A 26,866-nucleotide genomic window follows, 5' to 3' on the forward strand; every position below is an offset into this window, starting at 1 on the left:
TAGGCTGATCAAGCAGGGAACCTTTAATGGGGCGGGAGTGTACTTAGTCCCTTTGACTCAGCGTGTAGAAAGCAAGGACTCTCGTCAGTTCTGCCAGCTCGGGGAGAAGGGAGGATTGTGTGAGCACATAGCTGGCATTGGGAGAGGCGAACTAGGGAGTTAGGGGTGTCACATCACTTTTAGGGGGCACCAGCATAAGATAACTGGTACTGTCAACCCTCTTGTGCTGGGGCCCAGGTGTTCAGCCCTGGGACAGGGCTGGGCTTAGTTCTTTGGCTCTGAGGAGACGCCAAGCAGGCACTGCAGGGGAGGTGGGGAGGAGCGAATCCATGTCTTCATCGTTAGAGGCAGGGTTGGGGGCCAAGGATGACCTGAGATTCTGGAGTGATGTTGCAGGAACTCTGTGAGGAAACAGAATCAGAGCTTTGACTGAGAAAGAAATTTGTAGGTTGGTTTGTTGGGGGAGGTGGAGAGTTTTAGGATTTTATCCTGTAAGAGAATCCAACTTCCTGGTGAATCTTCTCCCGAAGATTTCCCAGGCGTCACAGCTGGAAGGGGCAGGGTAGGTGCCTCTGCAGTAGGTGGCAGGGCAGTAGGTGGCAGGGCCCTAAGGGGCAGCTCGGTGCCTCTGCCTGTCATGTCCTAACGGACATCTGGGTTTTAGAGCCTCTCCGTCTTGGGGAAAGGTTTGTGGGGTTGAGGGGCGGCAGGAAGGCATTGTTAACTTTGCCCTGTTTTTTCTCTCTCCATCCCTTCTGTCGCTCAGCTAGGCCTGGCAGGGTTGCTGGGGTCTCCTCACCCGGGCCTCCCTGAGGTTCTGGAACTCGATGCGTGCATAGCTGTGCAGGTGCTGCCTGGTCTTGGGGGCATCGCCTCGCGCCTCCAGCGGAGGGACCAGGTCCAGGTCAACGTAGTTGAGGCTGCCGTCAGGGAGGTCGGGTATGGCAGTGCGCATTCCTAAGTGCTCAATGCACACGTACTCCCCGGCTAACTGTGACGGTGGCCGCAAGCATGGCTGAGCCCCGGCTGGTCCCCAGCTGTCTTCGATGCCAAGACAAAGGCCTTGGAGCCCAGGTCCAGGTGCCCCGGCCCTGTAGGAATGGGGAATGGAGCTTAAGGAAAAGGGCTGTGGTGTGCAGTGGCTCATGGACACGTATTCCGTGCTTCCTGCATCCTGAAGCAGCCGGTGGGGAGAGGCTCTGGCAGAGGCAAGAAGGCCCCGGGGCGCCATCACCATATAGCCACTGGCTTGGCCACCCTCCATGGGCTCATAGTCACTCCCTGCTCCCATGGTTATGTAGCCCCCTCCCTGCTCCAACCCCTCGGGGTATGAGGCTGCTGCCCCCAGCCTCGCCAGGGTCTTAGGGGTTCCTTGCTGGCTTCTCGCACCCAGGCACCCCCAACGGTTCGGGCCGCTTGATTGGGCCGCAGAGGCGGGGGTCTCAAAAGATTGGGGGAAAGAGGGTCTGGAGGCGCTCATCAGGGGCTTTCTTGTTAGTGGCTCGGCCCTGCCACTGACACCACTGTCCCCAATTCGTTTCATGGCGGCCAGGACTGTCTCATGAATGCTTTGGGCCACCACAGCATCGGGAGCCTGTAGCCACAGCTCCCCAGAACCTGTGGGTGCCGAGCGGCCGAGTTCCAGGAAGAAGAAAGAGTCTGCGTGGCCGCAGCGGCGCACACTGAGTAGGGACAGGCACAGGGCCAGCGGCGGAGATGCCTTGGTGGCCTCGGAGCCTCTGCCCGCGGGCTTCCGCATCAGGCTCAGTACCCCAGAACCCAGACACAGGCGGTAGCTGCCGCTGCCCAGGGCTCGTGTCCTCCCCAGCCCCTTGGGCCTCAGCGTCACGGGCCAGACGTCCTGAAACGGAGCGAGGATCCGGGCCTCGGGGTCTTCGTGGGAGCTGGGACCTAGAGAGACAATGGGCAGGTCATGGGGGCTCCCGGGCCTGGAGGTTGTAGTCACTGTGCCCCGGGGACCGCAAACAAGAAAACGGCTCATGTTTGGGCTTGGTTTGGGAGACCTGGGGCAGGGACAGCCCACGAATAAACCAAATCCACGATCACCCGACCCTCCCGCCCCAGCCACGTCTCGAGCGGTCTAGGGCTCGGGCCTCACCGGCGGCGGCGCGCGCCTCGAGCAGGGCGCAGTACCACGCTTCTTGCTCCGCCTCGCTGGCCGCCGCCACGCCCAGACTGCGGTCCCGGGTGTACAGGACGATCAGGTGGCGCCGGCGCGCGTCCACGTGCTTGCTGATGGTGCACGCGCCCGCCAGGCTCACGCTGAGCTTGGGCGGCCGGCGGCCCGTGTGGAACAACTTCTCTGTCTCGTAACACTCGAGGCGCGGCGGGTCAGCTCGGAGCACGAAGAAGCGGCGGCGCTGGGACTTCTGCTTCCGCAGGTGGCCGCAGAGCCGTACATCAGGCGGGCAGGTCCAGGATGGCGGCGGATCCAGAGCCAGCTCGGCCGACCGGGACTCCGGGGTCGTCGTGGGGCCACTGCCTTCGGGCTTCATCCCGGGCTAAACGCAGTCAAGCGAGGAGGGTGGGTCTGAGACGGCTGGAAGAGGCTAGAGGAGGTGGGGTAGAAGTAGCGGTCCCCGGGGAGGAGGGCAGCGTCCTGACCCGCCGCCACCCGTCTTGATGCCCAGCGCCTCTTCCCCGCTCCCGACGTGAAGTTTGGGGCAGAGAATCTGCACGCAGCGTGTGTCCCAGTGGCTGCTCGGGAGTCTGAGACACCCGGGGCTCCGACCGCCTCCCAGGCTCGCTCGACCGCGCCTCCTGTCGCCTCCTCTACCCTCCCTCCCAACACGGGCCGTGCCGAAGTCCCCACCCCCGCGAGGTTAACCCTAGAGCGCCCCGGAGCTGGACGCCGGGGGTGGAAGTGGAGTTCTGAGTTGGAAAGTCCAGGAAGGCCTCCACCTCACCCTACCCACGCCCTTGGAGTGGGCTTTCGCAGGGGTGGCGGGCGTCTCTGCCGAGAAAGCGATGATGTGAGGCAAGTGTGAATGGAGCTACGTCTGTGGTGACCGCGCGGGGCGGTGGAGTCCGCAGTCCTGGAGATTAGGGGGTCGCTAAACCGGGCCACCTTTCAGAAGCACCCACTTCCGGCTCCCGCCACTCCCCACTGTAGTGTACCCCCTGCCCACCGAGGAATGGTTCTGTTCCTGCCCATGTAATCCTAGGAGCCAGGGCGGCCAAGCGCTGGGCTATGCCGATTTCAGAGGAGCTAGAGGCTCAGTTTCTTTGCGGGGTTGGGGCGATAGGAGGTGTCTTGGGATAAATTAATCCTGGATCATTCCCTGTGCACAGACCTTACCCACCAGCATCCCAGACAGATGGCCACTGAGGGAGATCCTTTGGAGGGAGAGACCATTTCTCAGGGGCACTTCCTTCTCGCTGCACGATTGCCCTCAGCCCCTCCTCACCACCACCATTCAAAAATTCCACTGCCCAGGCCAGCCGAAGGCTCTGGTCACAGAAATAACAGACTTTCTGGTGGAGGTATCTTTTGCCCCGTGCATCTTGAGAGGTTTGAGATGGGGTTGGGATTCAGACATGTTTACATCCCACTTCTGATCCTTCCAAGGACCACCCACTCCCACTGAGGGTGATGGAGCTGGTCCATCTACGCTCTGCAAGACAAACCGGCAGCTGACACATGGGTGGGGGCCTTACAGGACCTTCAGATACCACTGTCATGGCAAGTAGGGTACCTGAAGTGGAGAGCTGAGGGTTTGGGAGAAGAGGGCAACTGTGGTTCCTGTTGAAGATAGTATTTAGGGAGAAGCCCCGGGTGTCTCCAGGTGAGGAAGGAGAGGTAACAAGTACTGAAGCTCAGCAACCTGGTTCTTATTCTCAGACTAGTCGGAGGGCCAGAAAAGCCTGAGGAGGGAGATCTAGGCTTCCCATCCACAATTCTCCACTTCCCAGGCCTGGGAGGAAGGGGCCCACCTACAAGCTGAAGTACCGGAGAAGCTAGTGGTGTTATGTGCAGGGAGGCTAGGATCCTCGAACATCCCTTAAGGGTCATGGTGACAGTGTGATGCAGGGCACCACCTGGCATCGTGAGGTTGGGCATCTGGCCAGCAGGCAGGCAGCGCCCAGGGCCTGCTCCAGGTGCCTCCGGGTCAACCAAAGCCTCTCCAAGGTGTGGGAGAGGTGCTGGCAGCTCAGGTAGTGCACTGATGGGTGTTGCCAGAGAGAAGCAGGTATGTGACAGATCCTGAAGTGGCCACCAAGAGAGTGTTCAAAGCCATAGCCTCCAGTGTGGCCTTGACATATGCACCATGTGCAAAGTGGCAGGGACACAAAAGGCATCTGCAGGCCCGTCTCCTTCCTAGCCTTGGTGCTGCCTCGAGGAGCAGGGCACCCCCACGGCCCATGTACCTGCTGTGCCCCCGGCCTGGAGCCTTACTCCCCAGGTTTGATATGAAGTTACCCGCAGGAGGGTCTCTTCATATCTACTCCTTCCTGCTCCCCACCAGTCAGGCCACCTTGCAGGCCCCCGGCCCATGTGAAATCACAGCAGAGTCACAGGGACCAGCTCCAGACTGCCTCGTGTCATTGAACCCCTAGCTCTAGGTAAAGATAAAGCAAGAAACAGCAGGAATCTGAGTGCCTGGATTCCAGGCAAGCAACCATGGTCGAGTGGGTTGGTAATCAATGCCAGGTGATTTAGCCTGCTGGGTACCAGGAAAAGCCTGGAGCCAAACAACGGGCCTAATCAGTTGCCCTGGCAACAACACTGCCCTTGGCTCTGCCCGGACAAGATTTATTTTAGCCTGTTGCCCTGGTAACTCAAGTTGCTCCAGGAAGCAGTAGCACCTCAGCTCTGCTGGGTGAGAACACCTCCTCCACCCTGAGGGGGTCCACCTGTGCATCTGGCTGCCAGGTGCAGGGCAGCCGTGGGAGCGGCTCTCCACGTTCTAAGTGCCTATGGGAAGCTCTTGTTACCAAAGAGCAGCCTACAGGGAGGAGATGGGGCACTATGGCCTGGCTCTTCCCGTGTGCCCCTCTCCTCCATCCCAGGTTCTCACTTCTCTGTGGTGGGGGATACAGGGACAGCGCCATCCCCTTCCTCCATCCCTCCCCCACTGTGGCTCCCAGGCCACAGTGGAGAGAATGGAGGGCTTGACAGAGGTTCTGGGGACTGGCTTCCTGCTTCCTCACCCACAGAGGTAGCGCCGGTGACCTGCTGAAGGCTGGGGTTAAGCCCGAGGACTGTTGCCTTCAGAGCACGGTCACAGCACTGGCCAGGGTTACATGAGGACTTGGTCAGAAGCCTGGTGGCAGCCTGGGTGAGTCCCTCCAGCCTCCTGGTGTGGGTCCAGATTTCTAACCATCAGGCAGGGCCTGCAGGGAGGCCCTGGGGGTGAGGCAGGGGGGACACAGCCCAGTACTTAAGACACTTCCTATCAGGTCAGAGGTTTTTCCACCCTTACTGCCTGCCTGCCTGGAGAGAGGGCCCAGTGGAGGCAGCACCAGGGCTGTTCCACGCCAACAGGCAGCTGCAGTCCTGGTCTCGGCCTGTGCCCGGGGAACTCTTGGTTTTTCTGCCCAGGAGTCAAAGGCTGACCCAGCATAAATTCTCTGACTGGTTGTCCTGCCCTGGCCAGTGAACTGGCTGCAGTCCATGTTGGACAGAGTGACTGGGAGGCGTGGAGGGGGGACCGCAGGGAGGTCCTGGGCCTGGGCACCAAGCAGTTAATGAGATCCCTGGGAAACAGCAGGCACGTGACTGAAACACACAGGAGGAGGCACTGTAGATCCTGGGCCTTTAAATCTCACCTCCAAACCTCAGTGTTTTTGGCTAGGAAAGGAGAGGTGGGGGAGCTGGGGAGAAAAGTCATCTCCTCCTACACCACACAGACTTCAGCTTCCCTCCCCTCCCTGGCTCTGAGCTCCCTGGCTTCTGAAAGGGAAACAGAAGGAAACAGAGAGATAATCAAGGGTGACAGAGAAAAATACTGGGAGAAGGGGACAGAACATGAAATAACCAGGGGGGAAAAAGATGGTGGTCCAACCTGGAAGCACCCCTGGCAGATGGAAAGAGGGAACATAGACAAGACAGGATGGGGACTGAGCCCTGGGAAGGTGGGGGAGGCCACACCTGGTGTGCAAAGAGCAGCAGCTGGAGGTATTTCCAGAAAAATCCTTAAAAGTAAGTGAGTGATAACATAGTCCCCACCTCTCCTTGCTGTCAGGCTGCTAAAGGTCATTGGGTGGAAAGACCCAGAGAAATCCCAAGAATGAACAGCTGAAGGCCAGAGTTTCTGGGCAACCATGGAAGGGGGAGAGCCGCTCCTGACAGCAGGGCTGAGCCCTGGGCCTCTCCTGCACCAGGTGAGATGTTTAACCCAAGCTGTCTGTCTTGTCACCACACAAACAGCCCAGACAACACGACTGTTGACACAACATCCCAGGTGGAAAGGTATGGGGGAGGGCTGAGGATGCACCTGACCCGGAGTGGTTCTAGCCCACCTCCCTGCTGGCTCCTCCTCCTTTGTCCCCCTCGCCCCAGCTCCCTCCGTTGCTAAAACTGGACTCCAGTTCACACAGGGACTGGCTCTGTCCTGGGCCACCAGCAGCATCATCACCAACCTGGGCAGTCACATGGACTGACATGCGGCCCCTCGAGCTGACCCAGAACAAGACCACGAGAGTCTTTTTTCTTTCAAATGCGGTTCTTTTCCAACATTGCTTGCAACAGCTTTGGTGCAGAGGTTTGGGGGCTGGGGGGCAGGGGAAGCATGTGGAAAAAAGAAAGGAACAAAACAGCCAATTGCACAAAGCCTTTCCTCGGAAAAGCCCAGGCTCTGGGGTGGTCGGGACTTGTGGCTCCCTCCCCCACAACCCCTGGAGCCCCGGCTTTGCTGGTCCAGGCACAGATGGGGCTGCATCCCATTCCCCGTGTAGAGAGCTGTCTGGGAGGGAGAATGGCTGCGTGGATCTCTATGTGTGAGTCTGTGTGTGTGTGTGTGTGTGTGTGTGTGTATATATATATATATATATATATATATATATATATATATATATATAATAGGCTACAATAGAAAATTCTCTCCCTATGTATAAATATAAAACACTGGTATCCAAACAGGACACCATGGCTAACTAAAGTGCTTGACAGAAGTTGGGCATGTAGAAATATGTAGGTGAAACTCTGCATCCTGAGTGCCCAGGACACGGGAGGGAGCTGGCGAAGCGAAAACATGGAGAGAGGGCGTGCTGGCCACACTGGGGCAGCAGAGGCACTCTGGCCTCCCGTGGCCTTCTCGGCCTGTCTGGTCTCCATCCCACGTCAACACCAGGCTCGCCTCATCTCCACCTTTTCCCTGCTTTCCTTACTGTGCTGCTGTCCACGAGGAGAACGGCCTTGGAAAGCCAGGCATGGGGGAGAGCTGTTCCCACAGGGGAGCCTGGTCAGCCTGGGCCCACGGCTTTCTCCGCCCACAGGGCTGGGAGTCAAGGAGTCCTGTGGACGCTGATGGCCAGAGAGGAGGAGGGTTACTGTCAAAATCATTAATAATTTCAGCATTACGACACTGTCGCTCCTCTAGGCCAGGACCTGTGTCTCTCCTCCTGGGCCTCCTGCCTGGGTGGGGGCTGGAGGGAGCAGGGAGGGAGTCTTAGGGCAGCTGACCTAGGAAGCCGTCCTTTTCACTGCAAGCCCCAAGCAAAGCATCAGCGCCTCCACCAGCCCCAAGACCCCACCCTGCAAAGCAAGAGCCATCTCATCTCAGACACGCAGAAATGCCACAGGCAAGTGGTCGTCAGAGCTTCAGGGAGTAGCGGGGCCCCAGAGACAGGCCCCCGAGGACACATTGCTACAAGAATGGGTTCGTGGTAGGAGGTTTAGAGGCAAACGGGCTAGATGAGGATCCAGTCTGGAAAGAAACAAGAACCACCACAAATTGTTAGAATAGGGAGGAAAGCCTGGAGGCTACAGAAGAAATGCAGCCCAGGATTCCCTTCTCCTTAAAAATTACTGCGCTGAGGGAAGTGGAAGGTGAGGGAGGCAAGCGGAGGGCCCAGGAGGTGTGGAGGACGACAGCCCAGAAGAGCTGAGGCCCCTCAACTGGCCCCCGCATTCCTGGCTGGGACACAGCAGAATTTCCCAAGGAGGGGATCTGAGCTCTGTCCCACGTTGCCCTCTTCTTCTGGAAGGGTTCTGTCCAACCCCACCCACCAATCCTGCACCCCTCCAATCCCCCGTGAAAGGTCATGCCCCATGCCAGGGCATGGCCTGCCCTGGGGCACTCACCATGAAGGGGTTAGTGGAGACCCCGGCTGGCTGGCTCAGTGGCCTCTGCCCCAGCTTGGCTGAGCCCAAGTCTCCAAAGGAAGAGCCTGGGAGGCAAAAGCAAAAAGTCAGCAGACACAAGCCCTGCCCCCCCACCCCCTCCCGTGCTGGTGCCGGCCACTCCACCCTGACTCTCTGCTGGCCGCACAGCTACATCCCAAGGCAGGAGGCCAGAGGGGGGATTCCTACAGTCGGGAGTAAAAGTGGAGCACAGAGGACACAGGCAGGTCTGCTGCTTCCCTGGTCCCCTCTACTGGTCCAAAAGGGAACTAGCTCAGATGTCTGGCTCCCTAATACATAGTTGTATCATGCACACACACATGCACGCGCACACACACACACACACTGAATCCCTTACCATTCTGCTGCTGAGTCATTGGGGTCTGTGGGGGGAAAAGTGGCGGTGGGAAGGGGCTGGCAAAGGCCGTGGTGGGTGGCACTGTCTGCGGGAAGCCAGGCCCAGCACTGCTCATCCCAAAGCCAGGCCCTGTGGAGTGAAGGACACAAGGCTCAGCTGAGGTTCCACCTGGGAGGCTGGGGAAGAGTTCTTCCTAGGTCCCTCCAAGACGGGGAAGTGGGATATAGTTTGTCCCTCCCCAGAGGTACCCAGTAGAAGGACCCTGCATGAGCCCCGGGAGCCCTCAGCGTCCACACATCCTGCCCTACCTGCCCCTCCCCTGCCCGTGGCCTGTGGCTTGCACAGCAGGGCAGTCATGAGCATGGGCACAATGGGGAACTGGGCCAGCTTTCTACTACCTGTTACCCCGCATCAACTGAAGCAAAGCATTCGCCCTCTCTGTACCTCAGTTCTCTCATCTCTAAAATGGGGACCATGCCTATTTCCTTGGACTGCTGTGAAAATTAAATAATGGACGGAAAGCCCTCAGCACTGGGCCTGCCACGTGGGTCAGCATGGTGGGGAATGCCATTCTTTCTTCCTGGCCCCAAGGCTTTTGAGAACAATCAAAAAGCAAAAAGGAGGGGGGCATGAGCGTGAGTTTGGAGAGAGAAAGGCAGAGGCTGGGGAGGGACAGGAGACCACAGGACTCTGGCTGAGGAGGGCAGGGAACAGGGCCATGGTTTCTGGTGGGACACAGAAGGGAGGGAGGCCTGAAGGTTGGGGAAAAAGAATCACTGCCACCACCAGTCACAGGTGAACCTTCAGAACAGGCTCAGGTGAATGGCAGTCTGTTTTGTCTAATTCTGAAATTCTGGTTGGGTGATTTGGATGCCTCTACCTTTTGCCACTAGGTGGCCTGAAAACTAAATGGGTCTGGCCTGAGCTGGTCAAGGGTGAACAGGAAGCTGCCTGGCGCTCCTCCTGACGGTGGGGGCAAGGGTGTGAAGGGGCATTTGTGTCCTGGAGAAAGTCAGGGCCAGGGGACAGTCTGGGAGGCTTACCTGTGGCCAAGCCGTTGGGCTGGAACGGGTTGGTGGAAGGCAGCTGGGGGTGAGCAGCAGGGGTGGTGAAAGGGTTGAAGGCTGCTCGGGGTGGAATAGGGTGGAGGTGGGAGGAAGAGAGAGTTATTTTTTTCTCATTTGGTTAATGTGATAACTGATCCTTCCTCTCAGTCCTGGTGTGCATCTCTCCACCCCGTTCCCTGTCCAGAGTCCCTAATTTCCTCTTGGCCTTGGATCCCCTCCCTGGGTATCTACACAAGAGACTCACCTCCAAAGGCAAGCCCTGCGCTGCCGCCTCCACCAGTGGTGGCCGATTGGAGCGTGGGGACCTGGCCGGCCATTCCGAAGATGCTGCGACATGGAGAGAGAAGTCGGCATGCCCATTATCCAGCACCAAGGAGGTAAGCTGGGCAGGGGACCAGAAGATGGCAAACCCCATCCTGCTGGATGCAAGGCGCTGAGTGGCCTGGGAAAAGCCAGGCCAGGCCTTCTTGGCTGGCTCTCCTGCCTGAAGGTGAGCTCACCAGTGGCTGGACCTACCTGCCAGGGATGCCTCCAGCTGATGCCCTGGGTCCCAGGAGGCTGCCCACATCTGCAAGGCTGTTGGGCTGACTGGCAGGTGCCAGAGAGGCACCAAATGGAGTCACCTGGCTGCTCCCTGGGCAAGCACAGGAAAACAGTAAAATGGGGTGCTTGGCGTGAGACGGTGAGACTGGATGGAAGGGGCAGGAGAGATGGAGGCGAGGGTGCAATGGGGAGGGAGGGGAGTGATGGCACCAACTGGGTCCTTTGAGCCAGCCCGTTCGTCCCCCGATCGTCCAGGTCTGGAGGGCTTATCTCCCACAGAGAATTCTAGGCAACGTGATACTCAGCCCCTGTCAATTCACTTAAGCGCTCAAAACTACCACTGCTGAGAGAAAAGCAGTTCTTCCTCATGGGTCATCATCCTTCCTGCTCTACTCTGGCTTACACTTTCCACTTTTTCCTTAAGAGATGGAAAAGTTGGTCCTTTCCCTAAACCTGCATTTCCATTTATGGATAAACCATATGAAGGGGCAGGTAGAGGGGGTGGGAGAGGAGCTGTGACAGGTAGAAAGGCTTGGGCGCTTGGGGACTAACGGAGTGTGGAGGTGGCACTGGAGGGGACAAGCAGAAATCTCTGGCCTCCCCAGCACTGTTCCCACCCCCATCGGAGCCACCTCCTCTCCCATCATGGGGAGACAGCCCCCCTCCGCCCAACACCATGACCTCAGATCAGGGCTGGGACACACTGCTCACAGGACAGGGCCCACTGCAGGGTTCTCCCGCCCTCCCTGGAGAGGAGGGGAGGCCCAAGACCTGCAGGGGCAGGGCAGCAGAAACACTCGGTAGGAATGGCTGTGGGGCAACCTGAAGCGTATTTGTGGAGAAGGGGAACATGCCCGCAGAGGCGGAGACGGTTGAGGTGAAATTCAGGTAAGAGAGTGGAGCGGACAAAACCTTGTAGAGAGTGGGACAGGAGGTGGTAACCTTGACCAGGGAAGATCCTTTTCTTTCTTAGAGACAAGGAGGGAAAGGAAAAGTAAGGACCCCAGGCAAGGAGGGAGAGGGCAGAGCCAGGGTGGTTCCCAAATCCCTGGCCCCTCAAACCTCAGCACCGATTTCTTGTCTGTAAATTTGGGGGCTTTTTCCCGAATGCCTCAGAACTGTAATTTGAATCTCTATGCTCTTCTTTTCCGAAGGGTGAGTTTCTCCAAAGCCTCCTGGGAAGGGTGTCTTCCCTGCGCCAGGCACGGAGCCTAACTGCGGGGACCCGGCTCTAACTGGGGGAAGTTGGAAACCCGGCAGGGAAGACAGGGGCCCAAGGCCTGCCTGCCGGGAGGCTGCAGGGATGTGCTGCTTCCGGAGTGCCTGCACGGGGAAGGCAGCACTCCCCTCGGCTGCTGTCCCTCCCCAGCCCTGTGCTCAGCTGTAGTGTCACTGCGCTCGCTGGTCTTCAATCCTCTGCAACCTCCAGGCCAGCAAGGAAAGCCAGCAGGCTGGTGGTGGGTCTTCTGCTTCTCAAGACCCCAGGCCTTGCCTTTGCGCGACTGGCTCAAGGTACATGGAAATTTCCAAGCAAACATGGCTCCCTGGCCTTCTTTGGGTCTGACTCTTCAGTCCTGTTCTGGGCCCTCCTGTCAGGGCACTCCCCTTGGCGAGGACCAGGTCCTCAGCCTTCCCAGGCTGGCAGGGGCTCTCGTCTGGCGGCCACAGTGCTGTGAGCCTCCTGGCGGACACTAGAGGGCAGAGCCGGCCCTTGCTCAGCAGGGGTCGGCACCCCACCCAGGGCCCGCGTTCTCAGAAGGGAGGCCAACGCTAGGAATACCTGCGCTCTCATTGGCTTCTTACCCGCTTCCAGAGCCTCACTGCACACAGCTGGATTTGTAGACTTGCCTGATAACAGCTTCAAGGGAAACTGCACTTTTAGAAACCTCCCCTTCTCCACACTCCCCCTCAGAAATATAAAAATACTACCAGGCTTGTCAGGAGAGACACCCACCTCTCCCCCAAATCTTCCTACTTCCTCCCCAGTGGCTCTTTGTGCCACGTGCACAGAAACACCCTCGTGATCACGGTGTGCACGGAAGTGAATGGCATCTGCCGCTGGCCAGGCATTTGGTTTTGGCCAAGTCACTGGCTAAGTTGAGCCAGTTTCCTCAACTGCAAAACAGAGATCTTTCTTTCCGCGTGGGGCTCATCCATGGTGGTGGGTGCTGGGTCTGGCCCTGGGCTGTCTGCTTTGGAGGTGACTAGACTCAGGACAAAGGGTCCCTCCCAGGTTCAGCCTGGGACGTCTCCAGGGCTGATGCCTCCCTTCTCTCCTTTAAGGCTTGGCCCATTAAGCTCTCTCTTTAAAGGAATCAGTTGCACTAGGAATGCATTTCTGGGTGGACCAATTTATAACCACCTTGTAATAGGCTGTTTCCTTTCCAGGTCTCATTCCAGGGAATACTTCTCTCTTGTTAAACTGACTATTCAGGTACCAATTTACATTCTTACCAACAGCATATAAAGGAGCCTATTTCCCCATGCAATACCGGCCATGATTAATCTTTTAAGTTTGTGTGAGTATGATGTGCACAATTATTGTCCTACCCTAATTTGCATTTTCCCTGATCAGTTAGATTGAGAATATTTTCATGGTTTTTTTTTTTTCTGGCTATTAGCTGCTTACATCCCTTGTCCATTATTCTTTCTTATTAATGGCAGTTTTAAAGAGCACATTATGGCTATTAGCTTTTTGTCTATTTTCCATGTTTTAAGTGTGTATCCTCTCCCTACCTGCTTCATGCCTTTAAGGACATGAAACATTGTTTTGGAACACTTATTAGGACATCTTTGTTTAGGACATCTTTTACTATATAGAATAATGTGACCTCTGCAATTTCTTTTTGTCAGAACTTCTGGAGATTTTGTTTCCTAGTATACGGTCAAATTTTAAAAGGGCTATATGTTTGAAAAAAATATATATTCTGTCTTTTGGTTACAAAGTTCTACTTATATTTCTTAAGTCAAACTTGCTAAAGTGTTACTCAAATGGTCTACTTCCTTCCTTCCTTGTCTGTCTACTCCATCTGTTAATCTTCTGAGAGAATCTATTCCAGTTGGTTTATGAGATTTTCACTGTGTCTAATGGTTTTTGCTTTACAAATTTCAAGGCTACCCTGGCAGTTACTTTAAGTTCATGATGTGAGAACTTTGCTGTGAATTTTGACTTTTATCAGTATAAAATGTCTTTTCTTGTTCCACACAAAAAAATTAAAACCAAAAACCACCAACCAGTTCACGGTGGGAGGGCTGTGGGCAGAGCAGAGTCAGGAAGTCTGCACTTGGGCTGGGCTCTGCCACTCTGTGGGCTGCATAGCTAGGGAAACTGCTGGGCTGCCTCCTCTGTAAAAAGGCTAAATTTGAGGGGTTCCTTTCAAACCTCAAAACTCCAGGGCCAGAGGACCTGAGATAGAGGCTTCTACCTCGGGCAGGCTGTGGTGCGGGGCGGGTGGAATAACTTACCAAAGCTGGAACTTCCAGTTAGCATCCGACTGGCTGGTAGTGAGGGTAGGGGAGGGAAAAGGTGGGGAGGGGAGGGGGAGAGAGAGATTGTGTAAGTCACCGGCTGTCCCAAGTCTTCACACACAGTGCTCGGGCTGCCCACTGGTGTGCAGGATGTCCAAAGGAAGGGGGCAGCCTGAAAGCTCTGAAGACTGATGTCTGGAGTTTAGGGAGGAACCGAATGCTTTAAGGTGGCCTTTGGACTCTCCTTCAATCTCATAACACGAATGGCACGACACAAAGTTTGCAGGTTCTGTTCCAAGAAGGATGCGTGAGGACTTCTGGGGACCACCTTGGACGCTGACCCCGCCCCATGAGCAGCATACAGCAGAGACAGTCAGAGCACTCCAGGGGAAAGGTCATGTCCTCAAGTTTTCTAGGTCTCAGGTCTCCCACACTTCCCAGTCAGCAGCCTCCTGGCACACAACCTGCACAGTTCCTGCTGCGGTTGTAGCCATTTTCCTTACATGAAAAAACAGAATGAGAGCCCCTTCCTCTGACAAGCATCTCGTCAGTCTCCTCTCATCCTCCCCCTGGAGCTTCCTCTCTTTGTTCAGTTCTTTGGGTTGGTGCAGATGTGAATGAAGGGCGAATACGGGTGTGGACAACCAGACGCAGTTACGAGAGAGAAAGAAGCCAGAGGGGCAGAGTTTACCTGGGGGTGCCGGTGGGGCCTGGAAGGGGGCTTGGCCAGCCGGAGGAAGGCTTCCAAATGCAGAAGAGCTGGGGCTACTGCCAAAGGCATCGAAGTTGGCAAAGCCCCCATGGGAAGGCGTCTGGCCTACGGGTGGAGAGGATACACAGGTTATATTTACATAGAACGTATGTGTAATCTACATCACGTAGACTAATTCCGAAGGCCAAAGGCCACTCAATGGGACATCTGCCTTCCCACAGGTTCCTCTTCAAAGGGAGGTGGCAGAAGCCTAGAGCAGACAGCCAGACACATGCGAGGGAAAGGGCATTTCAGGGGCCTCCAAGTTCATTCCCCGCTTTCATCCTTACTCCATGAGGCATTATTAACATTTTTGTCAGCACCTAGTCTGGGCAGAATCATGTGAAAAAATTTTTGTTGGTGGGAAAAGGCTTAAAAAAGGAAAAAGGGAAACTAGATAACCACTTGGTTCAACCCTCTATTGGCTGGTGCTGATCTCTGGGAAGAGGGCAGGGGAAATGGAACATGTAACAATCCCCTCCCCCCAACTTAACAGAGAGGGAAAGTAATAAAAAAGCTATTTCTAGAGTTCTAAACAGAAGTGCTAGGAGCCCCCAGCTGTAATGCTTCATGGCCAAACTCCCAAACATCCTCCCTGCTGTCCTTGTCTAACCCCCACCATTCCGGCTGCAATGCTTCAGAATTACCGCCACATTCAGTCCCATGATGAGCCAGCCACATGAATCTTGGTCACCCCAAGGGAGTGAATTCCTTGTGTTACGGGTGCCTATGCTGTAGGAAGGTTCTCCTCCCAAGTCCCACTTACCCCCAAAGGCTGGAAATGCAGCAAAAGCTGGTGCCACCTGGGGCGCAGCAAAGGGGTCCCCACCGATGTCAGCCAGCAGATCAGTGCTGGCCTTGACTGAGGAGTGGGGAGGCGGCTGAGCGCTCCGGGGCTGCGATGTCCGAGGCTGAGACTGACTGACAGACTTGGAGGAGAAGGCAGTACATACAGCATTTGGAATCCCAGACATGACCCAGGCCCCTGCATGGCTCCCCGGGCTGCCCCCAGATAGGCAAGTGGAGAGAGAAGAGAGGGAGAAACTGCCCTCAACCGAGAGGTTTCTCGGGCAGAAGCTGTCTTTGCCCGTCTCATACCTAACTCTTGTCTTCTCAGTCCACTAGCTCCGGATACCACACACTTTAGAGCATGTTAGTCCAGGTGGCCCTGAGATATACAGGGATGTTGCCCAACAGTCCCCCTGCGGCTGTCACCTCCTTGTCTTTCCCAGGTGCTTGAAGCAGTGTCCTGACCTCTCCGTTTTCCCTTAAGAGGAAGGGTCAGATTTGAAGTTGATACTCTGACTTCCCTAAATACCACTTCTTGTTGGGTTCTTTCTTCCAAAACATGCAAGTCCAAGGTAAGAGATACAAGACAGGTAACAGCAGGGCTGAGAACCAACTCACACCTCCTGTACCGTTGGCTGCTAAGTCCAGGGGATCTGACCTAGGAAACTGACACCATCTCCCAAATCCCAAAATAATGTTAACCTTCAGATCTGAGAGTTACCTGGCTGGAGGTGGAGGCAGCAGCAGAGAGAGATGACACGGGATCCCCCAGAAGTGTCCGCAGGGGCTTCCCTTCCGGGATGGAGCCCTGGACAGGGGTGGAGGCACTGCCTTTGCTATAAGCAGGCCCCTTGACTTGGTCTGGGGGGACATACCTTTAAGAAAGAACAGTTAGGCTGAAAGGAGAGGGTAAAACCTTGAGCCTTGCTCAGCTTACATACTCGAGAAAACACAGATTACAGCAGTCAAAGTCCTCTCGCATTTTCCCTACTAATTCTTTTTTGAACTAAAGGGAATTTAGCAATTTAGCAAAGTTCTGCCTCACCACCTGAGCTCCCCCTTTACTGTCAGATGTTCATTCTTTCCCTACAGCAATGTTCACTTTGCTCTTCGCTTCTGCCTGTTTTCCCCTCTTCTCTCCCTCCTCTTTCTGGCACTCAAACCATCTGGGCTTCAAGAAATAAACACCTGCAGTGGTGCTGATGGACAGGCGGGCCTATTCTTCAACTTCCTCCCAAAGTTCCCCCTCTCATCTCCTGGGGGAGTCTTCAGGTTCCTTTTTCTCAGCTCCACAGAAAAAGTTCCTGCCGCCTCATCTTCCAAGTGCTCACAGTCTATCCTGCCGGCCCCTGCTACTCCGGATGGAATCCCCTTCCACAGTGGATGTGGTCTCTCCTTGGGACGTGCCTTCTTTGTCCCGAGGACACCCCTGGAGGGACTCCAAAATGCTGTTTTATCCCCACCAGTCTCCTTGCTCCCTGAATTCTCTTCTCCACCCCACAGTTACCCCTCAACATGCACACACCCCAGAAATCAAACAATGGGAAGTGACACCTGGGGAGAGGAAAGGCAAGAGATGCCGATTCCTCAGCAGGAAAACAGGGTACCTATAAATCCTGGGTTAACAGTATAAAGCTATAGGACATGTGCTCCCAGCTGCCTCGCTCCATAAATGAGATCAGCTGAGCTGTATAAAACTAAGCCACACTCCCTGGTAGGGGGCTGAGCTCTCCCCTCAGTTGGCCATCTCCCCGAAAGAAGGGACATCAAATCGGCCAGGTTAGTGATCGAGAGCAAGTTGCTCTTTCCTGTACCCTTATTATTTTGAAGTCAGAATTTAGCCCTAACTTTAGCATGTGAGTGGAATAGATTCCACCCTCAACTGGCCTTTGGGAGAAGCCTCAATTCAGCTCTGGAAACTGGACTGTCAGATGAAGCATGTCTGGGACACACGTGTCCAGAGCCATCTCTTTCCTTCTCCTTACCATCTCTTCTTCTCATATTTTTCCTGAAGAAACTCCTTCACCTTCTGAGGATCCCTGGAATCTGGTATTAAAGATGTCCGAGCATCAAAAAGACCCAGCCAAATCTTCCTGCAAACCTAAAGGAATGGAGTCAGGTAACAGCGGAGTTGGGGCAGAAAGCACGAAATGGGAATATACCATTTCCAGCTCATTCATCAATAAAGGTGCACTGAGCACAGACACAGTGCGAGGATCTGGGTGTACCTACAAACACAGACATGATCCCTGTCCTCACAGAGGTCATCACCTAGTGGGGAGGTCATGCCTTAGATAAATAAAAATAAATCTATAATTACATATCGTGACAGAAAACAGTGGGCCATGAGAATTATGGGAAACTTAATTTGGATGGGGGTGGGGCAGGAACGACGGTCAGAGCTGAGGTTTCCAGAGCATCCTGTAGAGGTCTTTGTTTGCATCCTCCAAGTACGTCAGTCACCTGTAAGCTAGGGGTACTGCTAACACCAAGGCTGGCATCTCCCTACCAGCAAGTTTTAGCTGGAGAAGGGGTTTAACTCACTGTCAAGTAAACGACATGGGCTTAAAGCCAGTTGCTGAGGTTCAGGTCAGCAGAGCTGGCTCCAGCTCTTATAGGGGTGGCCCAGTCCGTTCTGAGTGCTCATCGGCATGGCACATGTCCCTCCTCGAGTGCCCAGGGCCACCCCCCACCCCCAGAGATCCTGCTCCTTCCCCTGATTCCTCCAACCAGGGGCCTGGACAAACCACAATTTGTATAACTAAGATTTCATAAATATTAGATCAGATAAGATTAGATACCTGACATACTGAAAAATAAAGAGAAATGGGGACAGAACAGAAAACTGTAGGGTTTTTCTATAATCCTGAGGCAACAGTCCACCGACCGACCATTAGGAAGCACAGCACGCAAGCGCTCCGTCTGTGGCCGCTCACCTCGTTTCCCCGGGACTGCAGGAACACTACCTCAGGCTCCGTGAAAGTTGTCATGGAGATGGATTTGACTCGATGGGGGGGGTTCAGGCCTCTCCTGTGGGAGAGAAACAGAAAGAGAAGTAGAATGCAGTCAACACTGCAGGTTGGTTTGTGGGAGGAGAGGGAGGGAGAAAGTATAAAACAACACATAAATTAAACTGATGGAAGCTACTTCCTAATTCAAGGAAAGAAGGGAAGTAAATGTTTTGGAGGCTTCTAATGAGAGACAGGGACGAAAGTCAGGAACATGCTGGAAGCCCAGTCATTCTGGAGAGGAGGGTAGAGCCTGCCCATCGGAAGCCTCCTCCACCTTGGCTCAGCCCCCAGCAGTTCAGTGTTCAGGCTGAGGGGGACTTCTGGGAACACAGACATGTGATCACTTTTCATTTCCTGCTTTATCAGTTTTAGACCTACAGCACATCCTCAAGGTCCCAGAGCCCATGAAGACACAAATTCCTCAAACATGAGGGAGGCCAAAAATGAAGGCCCACGACTATTCTTGATAGTCCGAACAAAGATCGGATGTGGAGACAGAAGAGTCCCTAGGCTGGCTGCCCCTCCTCTTGCCAACACAGGAGGCTGGGAGGGTGCAGGGAGGGAGAGGGGCCCTCTCTTTTAGGAAGCGATCTCTGGGAAGAGAAGTATTCCAGACTTTCTCACTTCTAGATCTTTCAATGAAGCAGGAGGAAGTCAGGTTCAACCATGAGATACAAGACTGGCCTGAGTCAGGAACAGGTACCCTGGAGTGATGCTTTTCTGCCAGCTCTGTGTGTTCTGTTAACTCCCTGGGAGTCCACTTCTGCCCACAGATGCCCTGTGGCGATTACAGCAGAGAAGGCTTCCTTGCCCCCACTCAGCCGCCCTCCGGAGCATTCTAACAGGAACTTGGGGCTGAGCCAGGCAGCGTTTCAGAGGTTCCCTTTTCCTCACCTTCAGTTTTACTCTAGTGTTGTCCTACTGCCCTCATTAGATTAAAACAAAACTGGCTGAACCAAAACAGATAAACTAGACCCTGGGACCAGGAGTGAAAGACCACACAGGCACACGTAGGAAAGACGGTCTCAAGTCATCAGGCCTATTTGGGCTTTTACTCCCCGGGGGAAAAAACGGGCAAAGCAAGATCCTGGTTGATGCCCTTAGGAAAGCAAACAAAACTTACCAAATGGAAATCTTAGGGAAAGGTGGAGAGAGCACACATTTAAGCTTACAGGCGCCTGGAGGACTGGCAGTGCATGTGTTAGTGTAAGTGAAGGCAGCCCAGGTTGGGAGAAGGGACAAGTGACAGAGTACAAAGTAAACAGTGAAGGGCAGCTGCTCTTTTGGGTGATAAATTACTGATGATGGGGTTCTAACAAAGGACAGGAAGGACCCTGGGGGCTCCAACTGGGGGTGTTTTGAGCACTTCTGCTACTAGACTTCAATGGGTCTCAAAAGACCCCTTTAAAGGATAAACAATATCCAGGAGGACTCCTGCCCCTCCCCCCCAGGAAACGTAAGAGCAGGGAAAACTAAAAGCAAGGCTGTGTAACCAGGCGTCAGACAACAGCTCTTAAACTTGATTTGACCCGAAGACGCTCTTCTGATTGCGTTGCAGAGCTATTCCGGCTTTCTCTCCTGAAGTCTGTCTTACCAATGGCTTGATTTGGTTTTGTTCCGAAGTCCAGCCGGCCTGCTTTTATACTCTTTCCTTTGCCCTTTCTCACCTTAACCACTACGCCCTTCCCCCTGAGACGCCAGGCCTTTCTGAAGTCTAGCCAGAGCAGACCTCTCTGTTCCTATAATCTGGATCCTCCACTTCACCTCCCACTCACAAATATTTACCTTGCTAAAATACAAGGCATTGTGGCAGGCACTGGGGGGGGATACAAAAATTACAGGACCTAGTCCTCCATCACCAGGCACTTGCTTACAAGAAAGACCCAGGGAGCCTGGGCAAGGGTAGGTCTCAACGCAGCAGGGTGCCATTTAGGCACACACAGTCAGATCAGGGAGAAATGTGGCACCAGGATGCTGTGGGGAGGAGAGAGAAATGGTCATGGGAAAAGTAGAATGTCTTATGTTTACACTAGAAAAACAGATTCTAAGCCTATCACAAAAAGGTCATTGACATTTCCTGAAAGGACAACCAGGAACTGTTAGCAGAGCATAAACAGGGAGGTGTGCTTCCTTGGGTGGGGTTGGGAGCCAGGAACTTAACCCACTCATCAATCTAGAGGGGGTGCTTAGAACAACAGAACTTCCTATGGCTGAGCTTGGACTGGAGGAGGTTTTTTTGGGGGTGGTGTGTGGGGGGGAGACAGGATAAAGGGAAGACAGAGAAAATGTGTTTTAGGTGCTTTGGGCCAAATGAATCTGATGGAACAGGATGTTTCCTCAGCACAGTACAAAAAGCACTGCTCTGACCTTGATGTCTGTAGGCTGGATTATGTATAACCAGAGCCACGGTTTGGGGGCAGGGAGAGTCTACAAGGTAACACTCTGCAGCCCAGGAAGAGGGCCTAGTTACGTGGCTTATGACTCAGAGCATTTGTCTCTGAATCACAGAGGCCATTGCTGGCTGAGAGAAGCAATTTCGAAACAAGAGCCCCTCACCTCCCAGTAGGCAGAATCAAATGGTCTAGGAGTGTTGTGCGTTACTGGGTACACACCAGGGTCATGCACTGGGCCAGATGGGAATCACTGGCCTGGAATTAAACAGACCCAGCTCTCCAAGCTGTGCCCAGTCTCCCCAACATAAACTCTCAGCTTCTCCCCAAAAGAAGTGAGAGCTAGAAGGAGGCACTGCCCTTTGGTTATCACAGCAAATCTATTCCGTTATTTCTAACCAGGAGGAGCTGGGGAAGTAGAGATAAACGTATTTGTCCAGAATAGGGCAAGTTTTTCTAGTTGAAAGCAAGTACATTACTAAGACTCAAGCCTTCAGCCCTTCAGCCCAGTCACGATGTCTTTTTATACTTCAGTTTCTTTTTCACGGGGCGCCCAAATGGCATTGGAAGTACTTGGAATCACTCTCTGAAGGACGCTGAATTTCTTGGCAAGCGAAGGGACTTGCAGAGATCCGCAAGTCTGCCCAGTTCCCTCTCTCTCGGCCTCACTCCCCTCCCTTTGATTCTATTCAGCATACTACTATTTCTGCAAATACCAGACCTTTTGTTCCTCTGTGGTCATCACCCTCAAACTGGCCCATATTTTGCTTCTATCTGCGCTTCATAAAAGCCTCAAACCTGCTTCGCTGCTCAGATAAGAAGGTTCTGCCAGGTTGACAGTGGAAAAAAAACAGTTCCACCCAGCACCCGAGTTCTTTCGTTTGTGCCAGGTTTGGACTTGGGAATTCCTTACCTCTGAATATTTGTGTTCAAATTCATACACCCTAGATGATGTTTCTTTGCCCCTGGGATTCCATTCCTCTGCCTCTGAGCAGGGTTCAGCTAAACGAGGTTAGGTCTTATCTTGGACCCAAATATTACTAAGAACAGTCCCTGTTAGAGGCTCCTTATAGTCCCTCCTAGGAAGCTCCCCTATAGCCCTTGCTCTAGGGTCAGTTTCACTAATTCTAGGAAATTTCTTCCTAATCTAAATTCCCCTGCTTCAACCCATTTCTTCTTCAGTGACAAGAACAGCTTCCCTCTCCCAGGGAGCCACATAGAAGCCTGATATTACCAGCTACCTTCTTCTTCAGGCTTAGTCTTAATCCTTTCACATTTTTCCCTTTTTCTTCTCCTTCTTCTGGTCATTTATTATTTTCTTAGGGGGCTTTTCAAGTTGTCCAAGGGCCCTATGTGATAAAGTGCCTAAATCCGTCATTTTAGAGGCTCTACCCACCTCTGCTCAGCAGAAGTGACTATGAAGGTGAGGTGGGAGGGGGCAGAGGGATAGGACTAAAATAAGGGCAAGACATATGTCTACCTCTTCAACCCAGACGGATGGAAAACTACTGAATTATTGAACAACCACTACATCTTTCCTTCCATGGAAATAAAAGTGCTTCAGTGGGGAACGGCTCCTATCAAGCCAGATGGGGAAACTAAGGCACCAGGAGGGTAGCAACTTGTCACAAATGAAGAGCTGTCAAGCACGACTCTTGATACCCAGTCCAGAGCTCTGTCCACCTTAATCCTGACTTAATCCCATTGTCAGTCAAGCTGTGTGGAAGCAGAAGAGACAAGTATCCACTACTGAGACCTGAAGGGCGATGGATTAAAGGATGGACCCAAACCCACAGGTCAGAGAAGCATGTCACGTACTTTGCTGAAAAACTGGGTGTCAAAGACAGTGCCCGTCCCTGATGCCAGTGAGATCTCGGGCCTCATCATCTATTTTCTTTTTAAAGAAAAGTGGTTTATCCATTGAGGCATCCAGGCAAACTGGAACAAGAAAGAACACTGAGGCACTGCTTTGGAAATAAATCCCTTTAAGTGGCAATTTTTATCCCTCCTTCGCTTCAAATAGCAGATTCACTTTTTTGTTGACGAGTCAGAAATAGAGATAAACAAGCGCATGTACATACTGGGGAAATTAAAAGGATCTATATCCAGGTTAAGGAAATTAGGTATTGGAAGAAAACCAAATGAATGAAACTAGGTCAAATTTGGGACCTACAATTGTGGCAGCGTGTATGTAAATTTAGAAACGACAGAAACTAGCAGCCTCTCTCTCAGGCCCTCACACCAGCACTGTGGGTTTTTGCTACAGCTGAGAAACTATTTCTCATTAAAAAAAGAGAGCAAGGATGAGCTCACACATGCATGAGACAAAGGCATAGTCATCCCCACCCACTAGTATTAAAATCTACATTTTCCTTCAGATCTTGGCAAATTCAACTTTGGCTGGAACAGTCAACTTTGTTCTATCAGTCAGTCCAGCCAGAGGGGAAACCTGGTAATTCTGCTCGCTGCCCCCACAACACTCCAGCCCGCTACGTGGTAGACAGACTTGTAACACACTCAACAGACAACTGGCTTTCAAAAGAAAGCCAGTCCCGCTGTCTCCTTTCTCTGGCTATGGTGCTAAGTATGATACTCCAATTTCCCCCCGCCCCTCAGGATCATCATCTTTTAAGAAAGCATATTTTGACTCTTTTCTTTCTTTTTTTTGGTGGTGGGAGGTAATTAGGTTTGTTTGTTCATTTATTTATTATTTAATGGAGGTGCTGGGGGTTGAACCCAGGACCTTGTGCATGCTAGGCTATACCCTCCCCACCTCGTCTCTTTTCATCATCACATCTCAGTATGAGCTCCCATCACTCTCTAGCCCATGCTGAGCATTATTTTACATCATATTGCTAATCACTACCTGCGATTATATATATAATGATTTATTTAGAGTCCATGCCTTCACAAGCTACGTGAAGACAGGACTCTGTCAGCTGTGTTCATTACCCTATCTCTAGTGCCTAAAACGGTGCCTGGGGCTCGATACTCAACAAACATTTGTTGACTGACTAGACAGATGTGCAGGCTCTTGGCCTACTATGATTTTCACTTCCTGTCACCACAAAATCCTCATCTATGGGCAGTCAACCACGTGGATTTAAGATGTTAAGTGGTGAACGTGACATCGTGGGGCCATCCCTCTCCACTGCCTGCTAGACAGTGCGGTCCCTCCTCATTCCACAGCCAGCAATAAGCACGCCTCACCTCACACTCTGCCTGTGGCCCACCTGCCAGCTCCCAGCCCTTCCCAAGGTACATCAAAGGACACAGGTAATACTCTGGTAAGACCCTCATCGCTTTAGATGCCTTGCCCCGGTCCATGCTCATTAGAACTCCAATTAGCAAAAGAGAGTCCCAAACCACCAGAACCCAGGCAGACAGTCACAGCCAGGGAGACTGCAGCTTTCCTGTAGAGTTTCTTCTGATCTTTCTCTCTTTACAATCTCAACTGTCTTCAGCTCAGCTTCATTTATTGGTCCAGCTTTTTGGTCCTTCACTCTACCCTTACTTCCTGCTAACAAAGGGTTGGCCTAGCTTCTCACTTCCCAACTACCAAAATGTGTGCCCTAAAGTCTACCATCAAGAGTCACTCTGAGTGATTCTCATAATGCTTTACCAAAATACTAAGGAAAAATGTCCTTTCTAAAATCTTTTGAAACTTGAAAAAAGGGGATGGGGATTGATAGATTCTCACCATTTGGCCCTATTGGAATTTAAGTTCCTAAGGAGGTAAGCCCCTAGTTGGAAGTACACACAGCCCAGACAGAGACAGGCCTCTTGAAGTCCTTCTCTGTTAAATTAATTGGTCCTTAGGCGACAGTTGCCTCTACCCAAGGTCTTTCCAGATCACTGGTGTTTGACTTTGCATTCATGAGGTCAACAGTAATGATCACAGGGGAAAGTGATAAAGTTCTGCAAACTGCGCACTGATATTTAAGGAGTTAACTTTTCCAGCAAAAGAAACCAGGTTTTGAATGTGAGTCAGATCCCTTGGCCCTCCTTCTGTTCTGATTGAGGAATATTCATTATAGAAGGGAAATGTTATCTGTGGGACCCTTTAAACCAAGAACTATAAAATAATAACAATGATACCAGCACTTGCCACTTATTCAGTGTTTTATCTTTCATGCCATCACAGCTCATCTTGGGAATGAATTAACGCTGTTTCCTGACATTTTCTTCCTGGGACCTAGACTCTGATTTGTCATCAGTTTGATCCCCCTGCTTCCCTTTACTTCTCTCCAGTCTCTCTATTCGGACTTGCCTTTTCATAAACAGGGTCTTCAGGAATCTGCCCTCTTTCTACTTTACGCTAGAAATATCCCTAAACTTGCTCCTATTCACCTCAAAGTACTTGTCCCAGTCTCAAGTCTCTATCCTTTTATTTCATTTGAGTCTCTGTCTCAACTTTTGACACTCCTACTTGTGTTCTAAATCATTGTCCCAAGAGCCAAAATGCTTTTACCTGGACCAAAGTCAAGTCCAACCTCACAACGCACAAGTGAGGTTGATTGGAACATGAAGTTTGGCAAAGGAGGTAAAAACTGAATAGAGAAATAACCCTAAATTGTATGAGGAGACCTGGATCCTCATTTCTAGTCTGCCATGATCATAACTAATATCAAACAACAAATGCTGAAAACAGCACCCCCCATCTGGCACTGGATAAGTTAACTAAACCTGTCTTGCTTCTGTTCTCCCATCTGTCACGAAAGAACAATGCAGCTCCCTCCTCAGCTCCTGAAAGTGTAAGAAGAAACAAGGAAAGCAATTCTAGTTAAAAATGAAACCAACCAAACCAATGTATTAATACTAAAAAAAGTCAAAATAAATCCCTTGATAAACTTATAAAAAATAGACATACAGGCTTGGTATCAGATGTTAGTCATGCATCTAACCAGATAACTCCCTAAGAGGGAAAAAGAACCTTACTACATAACCAGAAATCTGGGCTAGAACTGTGGCTCTGAATTAACTCAGGCACGACCCAAGCGTAGCACTGCAGATTGTACAATAAAACCCCTCAAATCTAGAAAGAGTTGCCAGATGCTACTACCAGGAGCAAGCCATGGCAACAAAGAGCTTAAATGTGTAAATTATTACACTTAAGGATGGCTCATCCAGATCACCAAACCTTTGGAAAAGTTAAGCCCTCTAACAGGGCAACCCAGCAGCACCTGTCTCTTAGGTTTGTAAGAAATCCACCTCTGGGTACCTCTGGGTAGCATTCCAAAGCCCTGCAAGATTAGGATCTGCTCCTGAACACCGGAACCTGCCATTATCTCTGTGCTGTCAGCCTGGGTTAACTTACCTTGTTTTAAATTGGTTTCTCCATCTCACGCTCCAAGGATGGACACAAGTCAGATGGAAGAAAGGTACTCCTTCATCTTGAGCCCAGTTTGTCCTATCTCTTTCATGTTTGCCCTCCTCCTACGTGAAATTCCCTTTCAAGGTGTTTGTCACCCTCTGGCCCTTTAAATCTCTACCCCCCCCCCCCATAGTTTCCTTCAATTCTCCCCACTTTCTCCCCACTTTTGGATCGCCTCGCCTCATTTGGGGAGTTTCTCCAGTTCCCTCGATGTCCGTCTTTTCCCCTGCAACGCGACTCGATTCGTATCTTGTCTCCCCTGATCCTTTCCCTTCCCCATGACACCTCTGCAGCAGACGACCCTCTCGGCACATCCGGCGCATCCCAGGCCTCCTCACCGCCCCCGACCTCAGCTCTGTCCCTTAGCCCCGGGTCCCGCTGTCCCCAGCTCCCACTCTCCGCCGGTCCCCCCCCCGCGCCGGTCCACTCACAGGAGGCCGGAGCAGGTGGTGCAGACGAAGCTGCCCACAGTGATATCCACGTAGGTGACCCCGCGCTGGGCGCACTCGAAGCAGTGGCGGTTCCCGGCCTGGCTGCAGCCTCCCAGCTCCCGCACCCGGCGACACCACACTTCGGAGGCTGCCTCCGCCTCCGCCTTTCCTCCTCCGACCCCGCCACCCGGCCCTGGGCCCTTCTTCGCCGCCATCACCATGGCTGCTCAATCCCTCGGATATCCTCCCAGCAAGTCGGCAATCGCCTCTTCAACCACTGCCGCCTTCCCGCCTCCTCAGCCACCTCCGCACGCCCGGCTCCCCTGACAGAAGCTAGGGAGCCGGCGGCATCCGCGCGAGACTCCTCAACCCCACTGCT

General features: G+C 52.9%; 2 protein-coding genes across 6 annotated transcripts; both read right to left on the reverse strand.

The window, feature by feature from the left end:
• On the reverse strand, positions 1 to 6,734 carry LOC116657470 (insulin receptor substrate 1-like). 3 transcript variants are annotated; one of them, XM_032459691.1, is made up of 4 exons: positions 6,604 to 6,734; positions 2,120 to 2,570; positions 800 to 1,911; positions 1 to 401 (listed from the first exon to the last, which is right to left on the reverse strand). In XM_032459691.1, the coding sequence occupies exons 2-4, from the start codon at positions 2,514 to 2,516 to the stop codon at positions 342 to 344; spliced, it is 1,569 nt and encodes a 522-aa protein (XP_032315582.1). In that variant the 5' UTR covers positions 2,517 to 2,570; positions 6,604 to 6,734; the 3' UTR covers positions 1 to 341. The 3 variants fall into 3 exon arrangements, with proteins under 3 accessions (XP_032315582.1, XP_032315580.1, XP_032315581.1); XM_032459689.1 differs by having other exon boundaries at positions 2,120 to 2,522; positions 6,604 to 6,728; XM_032459690.1 differs by lacking the exon at positions 6,604 to 6,734 and adding an exon at positions 3,315 to 6,597 and having other exon boundaries at positions 2,120 to 2,522.
• Positions 6,668 to 26,866, reverse strand: AGFG2 (ArfGAP with FG repeats 2). Of its 3 annotated transcripts, none has more exons than XM_032459694.1 (13): positions 26,488 to 26,866; positions 18,218 to 18,311; positions 17,267 to 17,382; positions 16,003 to 16,156; positions 15,259 to 15,421; positions 14,433 to 14,558; positions 13,739 to 13,771; positions 10,247 to 10,364; positions 9,975 to 10,057; positions 9,707 to 9,787; positions 8,664 to 8,792; positions 8,267 to 8,352; positions 6,668 to 7,889 (listed from the first exon to the last, which is right to left on the reverse strand). In XM_032459694.1, exons 1-13 carry the CDS (start codon positions 26,706 to 26,708, stop codon positions 7,830 to 7,832), a joined length of 1,464 nt encoding a protein of 487 aa, XP_032315585.1. In that variant the 5' UTR covers positions 26,709 to 26,866; the 3' UTR covers positions 6,668 to 7,829. The 3 variants fall into 3 exon arrangements, with proteins under 3 accessions (XP_032315585.1, XP_032315587.1, XP_032315586.1); XM_032459696.1 differs by lacking the exon at positions 26,488 to 26,866 and adding an exon at positions 22,501 to 25,941; XM_032459695.1 differs by lacking the exon at positions 13,739 to 13,771.

Source organism: Camelus ferus, chromosome 18 (genome assembly GCF_009834535.1).
Source record: "Camelus ferus isolate YT-003-E chromosome 18, BCGSAC_Cfer_1.0, whole genome shotgun sequence".
In the NCBI taxonomy this organism is placed as follows: domain Eukaryota; kingdom Metazoa; phylum Chordata; class Mammalia; order Artiodactyla; family Camelidae; genus Camelus; species Camelus ferus.